General features: G+C 46.3%; 1 protein-coding gene across 1 annotated transcript; it reads left to right on the forward strand.

The window, feature by feature from the left end:
• Positions 1-461: 461 nt before the first annotated feature.
• LOC134311948 (dipeptidyl aminopeptidase-like protein 6) lies at positions 462-11,825 on the forward strand. The gene is made up of 10 exons (XM_062993601.1): positions 462-474; positions 1,370-1,468; positions 1,582-1,651; positions 2,377-2,571; positions 2,702-2,756; positions 4,156-4,273; positions 5,249-5,307; positions 5,421-5,493; positions 6,753-6,826; positions 7,704-11,825. The coding sequence occupies exons 1-10, from the start codon at positions 462-464 to the stop codon at positions 7,851-7,853; spliced, it is 906 nt and encodes a 301-aa protein (XP_062849671.1). The 3' UTR covers positions 7,854-11,825.
• The last annotated feature ends 2,800 nt before the right edge of the window (positions 11,826-14,625 follow it).

Raw genomic sequence — 14,625 nt, forward strand, 5'->3', positions numbered from 1 at the left:
TAAGCGCTCTGTACTGGTTTGGACTGTGGGAGAAAACCGGAGCACCCGGAGGAAACCCACACAGACACAGGGAGAACATGCAAACTCCACACAGTAAGGACCCGGACCGCCCCGCCTGGGGATCGAACCCAGGACCTTCTCGCTGTGCCCACCGAGCCACCGTGCCGCCCCTATTCTGTTCTACCTGATCTAAAATAAGTGTAACATGCAAAAGCCAAGTTGTAGCCTAGTGGTTAAGGTACTGAACTAGTAATCAGAAGGTCACTGGTTCAAGCTCCACCACCTCCAGGTTGCTGCTTGCTGTTGGGCCCTTGAGCAAGGCCCTTAACCCTCAATTGCTCGTACTGTACACTGTCGCTCTACTGTCACTCGCTTTGGATGAAGGCGTCTGCTACATGCTAAAAATGTAAATGCAAAATTAGAAGAGATGATTGGTTCCCAGCGCTGTAACGTTTATGGAAATGATGCACCATGGTACTGCTCACCTCCGCTAATGCCCGTTAATATTTAGGAACAATAATTAGAATTTATTATTAGAACATGTTAACTGGAATCTCAGATTCCTGTTCTGGGTGCATAGAGAAGACAAAAATGACTGGATTCACTGATCAGTCACACAGTCAACCAAAAACCATTCGTACCACCCAAGAAGTGCATGGTGATGCTTATTTAATAACAGTAGTGCAGCAGATCTGACATTAATAAGGACCAGATTGTTATGAACAGACGACCGGGTCCCAAACAGCCGCAGTGCATTAAGCACCATCTAGTGGCAGAGCGGTGTAAATACACAGCACATAATAACTAGGTGGTGAAGACTGCTGCACATTTTCATCGTAATAAAATCGTGTAGGATGAGATATTTGAGTTCAGCATTGTTAAGGGAGATCTGTTTGTTTTGGACATGCACATCTAACTCGGCACGGTGGATCGGTGGGTAGCACTGTCGCCTCACAGCAAGAAGGTCCTGGGTTCGGTCCCCAGGTGGGGCAGTCTGGGTCCTTTCTGTGTCTGCGTAGGCTTCTTCCCACAGGTTAGGTTAATTGGAGACACTGAATCGTCCTATAGGTACCCGGCCACTAGGATGCATAAACCAGTGCATTGTAGTGCCGGTCCCAAGCCCGGATAAATAGGGAGGGTCGTATCAGGAAGGGCATCCGGCGTAACAACTGTGCCGAACGGGAGCAGCCGAGGAAATAGAGAGAGGCATTAAACGTGATTGCGTGATTCACATGTGCAGAAAACAACATCCAGACGATACCTTAGATCCCAGACTTGTTCTGTTCATGTGGTTATGAGGTGGATCAGAACAGGTTGAGAACCTCTGCTCTGCTCGCGCTGATTCTCTTTCTGCTTCGCCTGTGCTCAGAGCTGCTGGACGTGGAGACGAACGACTTCCTGAACATAACCATCAGCAACGTGCAGATGCCCAAAGTGGAGTATGAAGAAATCACCATCGACGATTACTGTAGGTTCTGCTTCCTGTTATAACCTTAGAGCTTCTGAGTGAGTGAGAGAGAGAGAGAGAGAGAGAGGTCAGGACGGGACTCACGTTTACTGCATGATGTTCTCCTTCCACAGCTCTGACCATCCAGATCCTGAAACCTGCAGGCTTCGTGGAGACGGCGCACTACCCCCTACTGCTGCTGGTGTAAGCCCTACACCCCGGGAATTAGGATCTCTGCAGCCGTTTTTAATGAGTACTGCTGTCAGACTAGCCCTGTTTATGTGGGCACAGAGGAGTCACCAGCTGTAGGTCAACATACAATTAATAATGTGGAATTAGGAAGACGTGGGACATGGGAGTTTTCCCCCATTTTTATCGGCCGCTTTATACTGGTCAGGGTCGTGGCCGGTCTGGTTTTACTGGGAAACAGTGGGCACAAGGCAGGAGCACCCAGGACAGGGTGACAAGCATAGCCGTGATGTCTGTGTAGACGCCCAGCTGGCGGATAGCACCGCTGAGATACGAACCCGGAGTCTTAAGTGTGACCGACTCGGTCTGGCGCTCTACAGACGCATTCGACTGTGTCTGAGGGAGGAAAGGCCGGACGTGGTATCGCCTAATGCTGATGTAACAGCGACCCCTACTGTCAGTCAAGTGTTCTACAGACACGATCCACTGTGTCTGAGGGAGGAAAGTGCCAGTGCAACAGCGACCCCTACTGTCAGTCAGTCAAGGCCCTTGTACAAGTGGTGGAGGGATATCAAAGTATAGTGTGCCATGCATGTTACAGCTCTGTGTAGGAATCTACTACAATGACAGGGTGCTGGGGTTAGGGAAGTAGACATGTCTAAATGAAAATAAAATGATGAATAATGATGAGGTGTGTTTAGATTTGTTCAGATCTGGTCGTGTGTGTGTGTGTGTGTTAGGGATGGCACCCCTGGTGGTCAGGTGGTGACGGAGCAGTTCCAGATGGACTGGGCGACAGTCCTGGTGAGCTCCTACAGCGCCGTCGTGATGCGCTTCGATGGGCGTGGCAGCGGATTTCAGGGCACCAACCTATTACACCGGATCTACCGGAAGCTGGGGGTGTTTGAGGAGCACGACCAGTGCGAGGCCCTCAGGTACGCACTAATGAACAGGACAGCCTGCACGTCCCGGTTCTGCTACTGCCGTCCCGATACTTTTGTCCACACAGTGAATGATAGATTCACATGAACCCCAATATTAAAATCTACTTTTGTTTATTTTCAGTCTCATAGCTAAGAAGCCGTACGTCGACAAAACCAGGATGGGAGTTTACGGACGGGTGAGTTCGGCACACGCGGACGCTCACTCAGCGCTTTCAGAGAGCGCCTCTCATCCCTGTCCTCATCCGTCAGCACAAAAAGCTCTTACTCGGAGACTAAACACACTGGGGATTTACAGCCAGGAGTCCCGTCAGACTGAAACGTTCCTCTAAGGTGCCGTGAGCTGGAGAGTGACGCACCGTTATGATCCAAATACGTCCAGATACGATAGTCTTTTTTCTATTTTATTTCTCATTTTATCCTGAATTATCTTCCGCTGCTGGTGGATCCCTGATTGCATTCGAGGAGGGTATATTGCTGCTCGCGCCTCCTCCGACCCACACGCAGCCCCAGCGCACACTTTCTTATTCGCCCAGGCGCCTCTCTGTCTGCTAATCAGGGTCCTTACACAGCGTTCGAAGACCCCACCCACGTAGTCCGGTCATCCCACCCCAGCAGACACGGTGCCTGCTTTATTAGTGTCTGCCGCAGGCACTGCCAAGTGGGTCCGGGTCCTTTCTGTGTGGAGTTTGCATGTTCTCCCCGTGTCTGCGTGGGTTTCCTCCGGGTGCTCCGGTCTCCTCCCACAGTCTATGACTGTTAGTGTTCGATATAACCTTGTGAACTGATGAACCTTGTGTAATGAGTAACTACCGGTCCTGTCATGAATGGATCCAAAGTGTAAAACATGACGTTAAAATCCTAATAAATAAACAAACAAACAAACAGGCACTGCCAATTATGCCCGCTAGATGGCGCCCAGCTGATGGCAATGTCGAGCTTCGAACCGAGGAGTGTAGAATCTCGGCGCTGGTGTGCTAGTGGAATATCCCGCTGCGCAACCTGAATCAGGTCTTTTTAATGAGTGAAGTAGCTGAAGGGCGGATACTAATCTGATGCACGTCTCTCACCATGCCTGTTGACGTACACTAGCTCAGTGTTTTAATTAGCTCACTAATTTGTGATGGGAGTGGTTTTTGTGGCATGTTCAGCATTTACTTATGAGTATGACTTAATGCAACTATAGCAACTGAAGATATAGAGCCTTACTCAGGGGCCCAACAGTGGGAAATTGGCGATGGTGGGGATTGAACTGACAAGCTTCTGATTTCTAGTCCTGTACCTTACCGCATAAAAGGACAGGAAACGAAACACACATGGATAGGAAAAGAACAAGCGCTGGTCTTTAGGACCCTGGTACTTTAAGGCACTTGATGTGCCAGGTGCACCAAAAGCTGTGTGCCACCCAGTGTGTCTCATTACCCAGAATATAAAACGTGTAATGAGGATGATGATGATAACACCGCTGGGGACTCGGACCCCGGGGAGCAGCGGATCAGACAGGTCGAGTGTTTGTGAACTGATCATGTCTCTGGTGGTGTGTGTATATTTCTGACCCTGTTTTGTTTTCGGGCGCAGGTGTACGGCGGGTACCTGGCCAGCCTGCTGCTGAGCAACGAAGACACGCCGCTCAAGTACAACTTCAGATTTAAATGTGGAGCGGCCGTGTCTCCCATCACCGACTTCAGCCTCTACGGTAACGTCGTCACTCACTCTGACCGAGTTTCGAACCGAGGGGTTTAGAATCTCGGCGCTGGTGTGCTAGTGGAATATCCTGCTTTTTAATGAGTGAAGTAGCTGAAGGGCGGATACTAATCTGATGCACGTTTCTCACCGTGTAGCTTGTAGACGTACACTAGCTCAGTGTTTTCATTAGCTCACTTTAGCTCGGTTCAATCACGTCCCTCTACGCTGAATTAATTCCTCCTTTAGGACCATGCGTCCATATAAATAAGGCTAGTTTGGTTTGTGCAACAGTGGTCTCCTGCCAAGGTCCTCAGGAGAACCCATCATTTACATTTTCAGCTTACATACAGTTCAAGCAATTAAGGGTTAAGAGCCTTGCTCAAGGGCCCAACAGTGGGTCTCGAACCAGCGACCTTCTGATTACTAGTCCTGTATCTTAACCACTGAGCCACAACTGCCCATTCAGATGGTCAAATGTAATCCAAGAACCATCAGAAAAGCAGCTTAGTGCTCAAGACAGGAAGGGTCCTTCCCTAAAGTGTTTCCATAAACCCTGCAGTATGATCTATATTTACTGGAACTAAGCAGCTTGAGATCATTATGCAGCATTGCACACAGATGCGTTCTGGCAGGTAGCATTCTGCTCACACCTGCCCAAGATTTCGGAGTGGGTCTGTGGGGATCTGCACCCAGCATTTGTAAAGTCTGGCATAGATTCGGGACGAGAAAGCCAGCGTTTCAATTCATCCCGAAGAGTCCCAATAGGGTCGAGGTGGAGTTTGTCCACACTGAAATGGTTAAACTGGTCTGCATGGACCTTTACTTATATGGTTTGTCTGTAGAGGGCACACGGCTTGATTTTCTTCACCTGTTATAAATGCCTATGCGTCTTTAAGTGGGTGTCCATATACTTTCTGCCACGTAGTATAGAGTTAATCTTGCGTGTGGTTTTATTGACTCTGTCCGGTTATCTCTGTTTTCACAGCCTCGGCGTTTTCGGAGCGATATTTAGGGTCACCGCAGACCAATCGGAGGGTTTATGAGGTGATTCTGTTCCTCCACTGCACACACACACACACACACACACACACACACACACACACACACGGAGTGATTTCTCGTGAACTCACACCCATGTGAATGCTCTGTGTGTTCAGATGTCCAGTTTAGCTCATCGTACAAGCCAACTAGGAGACAAGAAGTTCCTGCTCGTTCACCCCACAGCCGACGGTGGGTCCAGTTCTGTTTCTGTCGTGATAAGCCGAGTGTTTTTCCATGACTTTTCTGCAACCGTTTTCTTTCTGTGACTGAATATATTATAAACAAACGTACTGTGATGTACATCAGGGGTTTTTAAAGTTTGTTGAGGCATTTTAGCCACCCAGGCAACACAAACAATGCATCTATTTCTCTTTATACAAAATATAACACGAAGTCTCCACAAGGGGGCGTTCACGTACACGCTTATTTAATTATTATTATTTATAATTATTACAATAATTTCATTATTATTGTTTTAGAAAAACCCTCAGTTCTCCACTGCAGGAAGCTTTGTGCACTGGTGACTAAATTCCTGCTTCTCTGTGCCCATACAAATAAGGCTAAATTGACTCCTTGTTTCTACACCCACTGTCCATTTTATCAGCTCCACTTACCATATACACAGCAGCGCTGCTGGAGTGGACAGTGAGTGGACACGGTGTTTAAAAGCTCCAGCAGCGCTGCTGTGTCTGATCCACTCATACCAGCACAACACACACTAACACACCACCTCCATGGTAGTGTCACTGCAGTGCTGAGAATCATCCACCACCTAAATAATACCTGCTCTGTGGTGGTCCTAACAAAGCATGCAGAGAGAAACAGATGGACTACAGGCAGTAATTGTAGAACTACAAAGTGCTTCTATATGGTAAGTGGAGCTGATAAAATGGACAGTGAGTGTAGAAACAAGGAGGTGGTTTTAATGTTATGGCTGATCGGTGTATGGTCTGTATAATAAGCTTTAAAACTCCACACGGCATGAACTTGCCTTTCGACACCTCAAAATTAATAATCAAAGTGATTTTAATTCCTTTATCCCTTTAATGGTCTTACTTTGAGTCTAAACACTTGGGTAAAATAAGCTGTATTTAAATGATTTTGTTTGGGTCGTATCTACTGCTTGTTTGACGTGTGTGTATTAAAAATATTAGTAGAAGATTTTAACCTAAATGTCAACTTGAAGCTGCAGCTGAAAAATCATCCATGAGAAGTTGCATGAACTGTTTAGTAGAGTCTTATTAACAAATGCCGTGTGCACTAGTAATAAAATAATCATTATTTGTCGTTGGTATCATCCCAAGAAACTAAGAAATTCAAAGTATTAATTTTTAAACATCATGTTCCTGGTGAGGCGGTTAAAGGGTTAAAAATAGAACATCAGTGACCGGTGTATGTAAACTTCTGAGCATCTCCTGATTCCTGATGTTTCTCTCTCCTCCCTGCAGAGAAAGTTCACTTCCAGCACACGGCCAGATTTATCACTCATCTAATAAACGACAACGCTAACTACACGCTACAGGTACCCATCATTCCTCATGTTTTACTACACTGACAGACCTAACAAAGGTTCATTTATGTCACCTCGATGAGCAAGAAAGCTGAGGCGTTCATTCCCAACAACACTGTGCCTACTGTTAAACATACCGCTGCTAGTGCTGTACTTTGGGGCTGTTCTGATACCAGTACCAGTAGACCTGGACCATTAAATGAATACAGGAGCTGGTCCTTCCACTGTCCAGAACTTACGCTGGACCGAAAGCTCGGGTCTGTTCTCTTTAGAAACCTGTCGGCTATCAAAAAGTATAAAGAGCTACACGCTGACGCTTCGTTTTTAAGTGCTGCGTGTATATTTCTGACCCAAAGTGACATGACGTCTCGTAAACTTCGGGGTTACTGCAGGTCGTCCGGTTTTCTGGTAGAGCGTGCACAGTAGAGTCCTACACACTGAGGGTCTGTCTCTATACACACACTCCCGAGACGAGGGCGTGTCTAAATCCTTAGCTCCATTAAGTGACGATCTGACTGAATCAATCCCAGCATTCAGTGCGGCACGACTTTCCTCACAAACAACGACAAACATGAATATAGAGGATAAATAAATGCGGTAAATAAATTCTCATCGGTGTTTAATTTGTATAAAGGTGCACAAGTCTCGTTTATTTGTAAATTGGGGCTCGTCAGGGACGGTTTAAGCGTTTTCGGTACATCGGACGTCCTGAGGCCGACTGTGTTAATAATCTGCCTCATGAGCTCCAGGTCTTATTAGGATCCTCTGTACTGAGGAGCTGATCAGGTAGGGGTCACTAGGTTTGGGACAGACCCTGTATCTCAGGTGTAGAGAAGATAGATTGACCCGAGCGGAGTCTCACACGTTTCTGCCCCCCTCTCTGACTCAGATCTACCCAGACGAGGGGCACCACCTGCGCTCCGAAAGCTCGCACAAGCACCTGGGTCAGAGTCTGGTCAACTTCTTCGAGGAGTGCTTCAGACCCCCGGAGATGGTCTCGGAGGAGGACGAGGCGCAGGAGGACGAGGACGACGGCTAAAAACAAAAAAACAAACCCCGACCCGCTCGGCGCGCAAACTGCCCCTCATTTCCCTTCATTTCATCTCGATTTGGGACAGAGCATCTGCATGGACCGAGCCCACGTCACGTCCGACACGCCGAAACCAAGAGGCGAACGTCTCTCCTTCATCCGACCCTCCGGGCGAGCTGCCCGGCTGGTAAAGCGGCCTCGTGTGGACTGAGCCACGCCCTTCCCTGGCGCTCGCTCAGCTCACACGAACGGTACAAACTTATATATACAGTATATAGCACAAGATGTACGATAGGAAAATCAAATGTGATCACATGACGACGTTCAGCGTCGTGCGTCCGACTGTAACGCCTGATACTGACCAAAGTTCTCACACCCCTCGTTTCACTGCTCCTCTCGGCGTAACCCTGACATGTGACTTTTGCTTTATTTAATCTAAAAATGAGCAGAACTGAATTTAGCGAGGGGTGTCAGAACTTTAGCATGTTTTCCAGACTATAAAGCCGCTCTCAGACCTGCACGTTTACCCAGAAATAAATAAATAAATAAATAAGCATAAATGAGACATTCGGAGGCAAAAACAGGATCAGGTGTTTGGATGGGTGCATTCTGGAGACGATGTTCATGTGTGTTGTGTGTATGTTGATCTGATCTATTATTTGATGGTTGTTTGATTGTTGTTTTTTTCACCTGAAGTGTCTCAGTGCCTCAAAAAAAAAAAACCATTAGCTTTTCATTCATAGGAAATTCTCAGTAGGTCAGTTTGGGTGTAAAATATTAATTATATTTATTATAACTTGTTCTAGCAAGACGAGATCCTTAAAGTCATGACCTCAACACCACTCCTTTGGGGTGAATCGGAGCACTGATGGTGAGCCAGGCTTTCCAACACGAGTGCCTGACACGTCGAGGTCTTGTGGAACATAACATTATGACCACCTTCCTAATATTATGTCGGTCCCCCTTTTGCTGACCTGACCCATCGAGGCATGTCTGTTGGATCGGACCACACGGGCATCAATGAGCCTCGGTCGCCCATGACCCCGTCGCCGGTTTACTACCACTGTTCCTTCCTTGGAGCACTTTTGATAGATACTGACCACTGCAGACCGGGACACACCCCACAAGAGCTGCAGTTTTGGAGATGCTCTGACCCGGTCGTCTAGCCATCACAATCTGGCCCTCACGCTCGCTCATTTTTCCTGCTTCTAACATCGACTTTGAGGATAAAATGTTCACCTGCTGCGTAATATATCCCCACTTCACCTGTTAATGGTCATAATGTTATGCCTGCTCGGTGTAAATCCCTTTGGTTGTGGATAACGCTCTGGTGTCCACTGCAGTGTATTTTACCCGAGATGATTGACTTGTAACATCAAATTACTCACTTCATTATACACACGTCATATGTGAATGATTGAGAAATAGAAGTGCTGTCTACACCAGCGCCTCGGTTTGAAACTCGGCGTTGCCACCGGTTGGCTGGGCGCCATCTAGCGGGCATAATTGGCAGTGCCTGCCGATTGGGATGGCCGGACTATGCGGGTGGGGTCTTCGAACGCTGTGTAAGGACCCTGATTAGCAGATAGAGCGCGGCGATATACCCACCCGACTGCAATCAGGGATCCTCAGCAGCGGAAGGAAAATTTACTACGATCAATTGGGGTGAAAATGGGAGAAAATGCATCAATACAATAGAAAAAAAAAAAGGGCGAATCACTTTGGTGAACTGAGTCAAATCTAAATTCCACTGAATCTGTGGATGAGTTGGCATGGTGAGCAGAAATCGACATGAATGCCGTCGCACCGGTCCGAATCCCTGATTCCTCACTGCTGCTCCGTCCGTATGAACCGAAGTGTTGAAGGTTTTGGATGTTTTTGTGCTCTGGTGTGTTTTATAGTCTGGAAAATAAAATTTGAATAAATTCAGGCGCCGTTTTTGGATCCTAAAACTCCATCCCAGCCAAACGACGTGGAACCTCCTGTCGGGTGGAGCGTTTCCGTTCCAGCGCAGCAGCTTTAATCCCCTGTAATAAACGAGCCGTCCGTGTTAATTAGCTTCCTGAACGAGTAACTAATGACGTTCTGTGTTCTGTTCCGTTAGTGACTGAACCGTGTGAGGTGGAACTTTAGCTCATAACGACGACGTGATTATTTTAGTCACTGTGCCTTACGGAAGCTGGACGTGAACAGAAAGCGCTACGACTACGTCACGCCGCGGCGAGCGACAGTATTGCGGCGTCTCGGTGTTTTCCATCCGCTCGGCTGTGGAGCAGGGCTGGCTGATACTGCCGCGGTATCACCGTAACACAACGTCAACAATATCCAGTTAGATCGATTACAGAAGTGAATTAAATATTCAGACCGTTTCATCTCTAAGGGTGGCACGGTGGGTAGCGCTGTCGACTCACAGCGAGAAGGTCCCGGGTTCGATCCCCAGGCGGGGCGGTCCGGGTCCTTTCTCCCACAGTCCAAAAACGTGCAGTCAGGTTAATTGGAGACACTGAATTGCCCTACAGGTGAATGTGTGTGTGCCCTGCGATGGACTGGCAGGGTATTACTGTGTGCCTTGCGCCCACTGAAAAGCTGGGATAGGCTCCAGATTGAGTGTTTCATCTCTGCCCTGCGCTGAATGTTTATTTCTTATTTATTTATTTATTTATTAGGATTTTAACGTCATGTTTTACACACTTTGGTAGATTCATCAAACACAGTCATGAACAATTTTGTATCTTTGTACTGTGGGAGGAAACCGGAGCTCCCGGAGGAAACCCACAGGAACTCCACACAGACAGGACCCCGCACCGCACCGCCCCACCTGGGGATCAAACCCAGAACCTTCTTGCTGTGAGGCCACCGTGCCGCCCTCCTGCACTGAATGTGGACACGTTCTATATGTGGGACTGTCGATGCAAACGCTGGTCTGGACTAGTGGCAGTGATAGCTCAGTGGTTAATGTACTGGACTAGTAAACAGAAGGTTGCCGGTTCAAGCCCCGCCACCACCAAGTTGCCACTGTTGGGTCCCTGAGCAAGGCCCTTAACCCTCAATTGCTCATCGTGTTCAGATCATTGTGTAAGTCGCTTTGGATAAAATGAACATGAAAATGTAAATGTAGAAGTTTGGGTTCCCACTCGTTTCCGGAAGCATGTAGAAGGTGGATTGGCTGCCCTGTATTGCCCTTAGTTGTGAGTCCTGCTGCTTTGGGAAGGATTGTTTGACGTGTGGCACTGCTGAATGAAACCGCAATTAACTCCAGGTACTTCGATTAGCTCGCCACTACAACTGCATTCATGTATTTCCGTGATGTGGTCCATGACCGAGAGTACTTGATCCTGCACATTTGTAAAGCTCCTCCCATAAGAACTGGCTACATATATATCATGATAATATCGTGTTATCGTATCGGCCAGCCCTACTGACTAAGCCCTACTTCAGTTTGGTAAAATCATCCGTTCAGTATTTTGTGTATTTAATCGAGCAGGACGTGTTCGGTGTCTGTTTATCAGTGTTGCATTGAAGCTAAAAGTATGTGGACACTCCTGTGACTATTAAGTTCGGGTGGTTCAGCCACGCCCTTCCTCGCGAGGCGTTCAAATTCCATTCGGATGAGTTTAATGTGGAGGAACTCAAACGATCCGACGGATTTCATATGAATGGTCATAAAGTGTGTCACGTCCACATACTTTTGGCTGAACAGTCTGATGGAACCCAGCAGGTGATGTACACGTCTGTATTTTCGGTATGAAGCTCCTCTGCGTGTTCTTCGTTTGTTCAGGCATGCTGGAGATGGAAACGCTTGTATTTTCTTTTGATTTCTATCACGTGTCCGAGTGTTGTGACGTGGGACAGACTGAACGTGTGTGTGTGTGGTTCTGTTGTGTAATTACTGTCGTGATTCCTCGTCTGGTCCGCTCATGTGCAGGCGTGTAAATGACGGAACTCTGTGTGACTTGTACATAAAACATTTTCAAAGCTTCACTTTCGTCTCCGTGTGTTTTTTACCACCTGCAATGATTCAATCCCACATTCAGTCCTGGTCCTTCATCTCACGTATATTTTTTACTGCCACGTACGGGGATTTTAAGTCACTTCCAATTCCCCATCACAAATTCTCTGCTGCCTGCACCACCCCACACTGGTCATGGACTTCTCTCGGAGAGCTGTACCACGTACAGAGACCATGTACCCGTCTGTTTGTCCTGCAGAGACACTGCTCCACCACCAGAGGGCGCTCCAGTGACACAGCACCTGTTAGTGGTCACTGTTCACATTATGCAGCAGGTGAACATTTTATCCTCAAAGTTGATGTTAGAAGCAGGAAAAATGGGCGAACGTGAGGATCTGAGGGCCAGATTGTGATGGCTAGAAAACTGTGTCCTGGTCTGCAGTGGTCAGTATCTACCAACAACAGCGGTGAACCGGCGACGGGGTCATGGGCGGCCAAGGCTCATCGATGCCCGTGTGGTCCGATCCAACAGACGAGCTCCTGTAGATCAGACTGCTGAAGGAGTTCATGCTGGTTCTGATAGAAAGGTGGATATACAGAATACACAGAGCAGCACAGTTGCTGGGCTGTTTTGGCAGCAAAAGGGGGACCAACACAATATTAGGAAGGTGGTCATAATGTTATGCCTAATCGGTGTATATTACATTACAGTCCTTACAACAGTTTATTATATATTACACATCTCATCCGATAATATTTACTGCAGTGACACTTTTTAATCATTTTTTTATATTACAAACATTTTTGATTCTATTTATTTAATTAATTACAGTGTTGTACAATAATACTTATGTACTCTGATTTGCTTTAATGTATCTTGAGCTGCAGTAAAAACTGACTTTCCCTACAGGATTAATAAAATCTATCTGTCTGTCTGTCTATATATCTGTCTATCCATTCATCCATCTGTCTATCTATCTCTCTATCCGTCTATCTGTCAGTCTGATGTAATATCTATTAAGACACGACTGCATTAACAGCTCTGACATCAACCCTATCGACACTGAACTCCTCTGAGCTGCCCGTCATTTTTAATTACTCGGCCACAAATCCCCACAGATACACTCTAAAATCTTAAGAAGAATGAAGGCTATTAGAGTGGCAAAGAAAACTAGTTTTGAAGTGTCTACATACTTTTGGCTATATGCTGTTTTATAAAAAGAACTAAATCAGAGCAGATTTATTGCGCCATCTAGTGGTGGAAACTAGATCTGCCTGTGTGATGGACCCAGTGCCCAGTTCAGTTTGCTGGAAATGAGGATGAATTAAACCTAAAGTGAATTGTAAATTGTACCTAAATATGCACCAAACAGGCTATAATGTGATCACACACACACAACAAAATAATAATAATAATAATGAAATGAATTCCACACTACAGACGCTGGTCAGACACGAAGCCTTTTTATTTTCCAGTGTTTCGTTTGTCCACTTCTGGAGCGAACAGGACATGATAGAAAACACACACATAGTGACATTTCATCCTCCTGAAGATGATTAACACCGTCCGGTCCATTTGTTCAGTCCGTTATCCGCGTCCCTCCCCACCCAAATTCATCCAGGTCCCTTTTATCTGCGTCTCTACTGTACAATAATTACAGAAGGAACCGAAGCAACAGAAGGAAAACGAGTCGAAACAGAAAAACTTAATACATTTACACAAACGTTTTAAAATTCCAGTTTAAAGTAAAATTATTAAAATGTTTTAAGACCAGATGATGAATCTCATCGTCTCACAGTTCACTGACGTCGATCACCCTGCTTATCCAAATTCATCACCACATCACCGGACCACGGTTTACCACGGATGCACCGATTCAGGGAGGGACCCAGACTAAAGCAACTTCAAACTCATTTAGATTTTTTTTGTTCACATCAAGTCTTCAATACAACACGATCACGGGAATTTAGAGACGCCTTCTGGTAAAACGTATTATTATTATTGCACGCAGCTTTCAGTTAGTTTAAATGAAATCTGCAAACTTACAAGTCAGTAACTCACAATTCAGCTTTTCTTTCTTTTAAATACAACCGCAGATATTACACAAGGGTCCGGAAACACTGATCGAACGTAAAATCATTCGGAAATATTCCAATTTCATTACATTTAAATAAATATGTCGACTAAAACACTTGAAAATAATAATAGTGAGAAATCTGGGGATTTTAGGGAGGCGGGGAGAATAAGAGTCTCCTGCAGTACAATCACTGACCACTGGGGGTTCCAGTGCACAGTTTTAGTCCCTTGCTTGAGAACATCGACTTGATCGGAGGGTTTGTTTGTTTGTTTGTTTTATTTATTAGCATTTTAACGTCGTTTTACACTTTGGTTACATACATGACAGGAACGATAGTTACTCATTGCACAAGATTCATCAGTTCTCAAGGTTATATCGAACACAGTCATGGACACTTTAGTATCTCCAATTCACCTCACTGCATGTTTTTGGACTGTGGGAGGCAATCGGAGCAGACACGGGGAGAACATGCAAACTCAACACAGAAAGGACCCGGACGGCCCCACCTGGGGATCGAACCCAGAACCCTTCTTGCTGTGAGGCGACCGTGATCGGAGGGAGCAGCGGTGTGACCGGAGCACTGAAGGTAAGGGACTAATTCTTAAATCTTAATTCTTTTTATTTGATTTATGTATTTATTAGAGCTGCTCTTGTAAGGCAGACCTGAGTGTGATTTTTGGCACCGTTTATAAACCTTCTACTACATGAAAATCCACTTTCATTTCTGGAAAAATCACTGGAATCAGGGTCTGAG

The sequence above is a fragment of the Trichomycterus rosablanca genome, chromosome 4, assembly GCF_030014385.1.
Source record: "Trichomycterus rosablanca isolate fTriRos1 chromosome 4, fTriRos1.hap1, whole genome shotgun sequence".
In the NCBI taxonomy this organism is placed as follows: domain Eukaryota; kingdom Metazoa; phylum Chordata; class Actinopteri; order Siluriformes; family Trichomycteridae; genus Trichomycterus; species Trichomycterus rosablanca.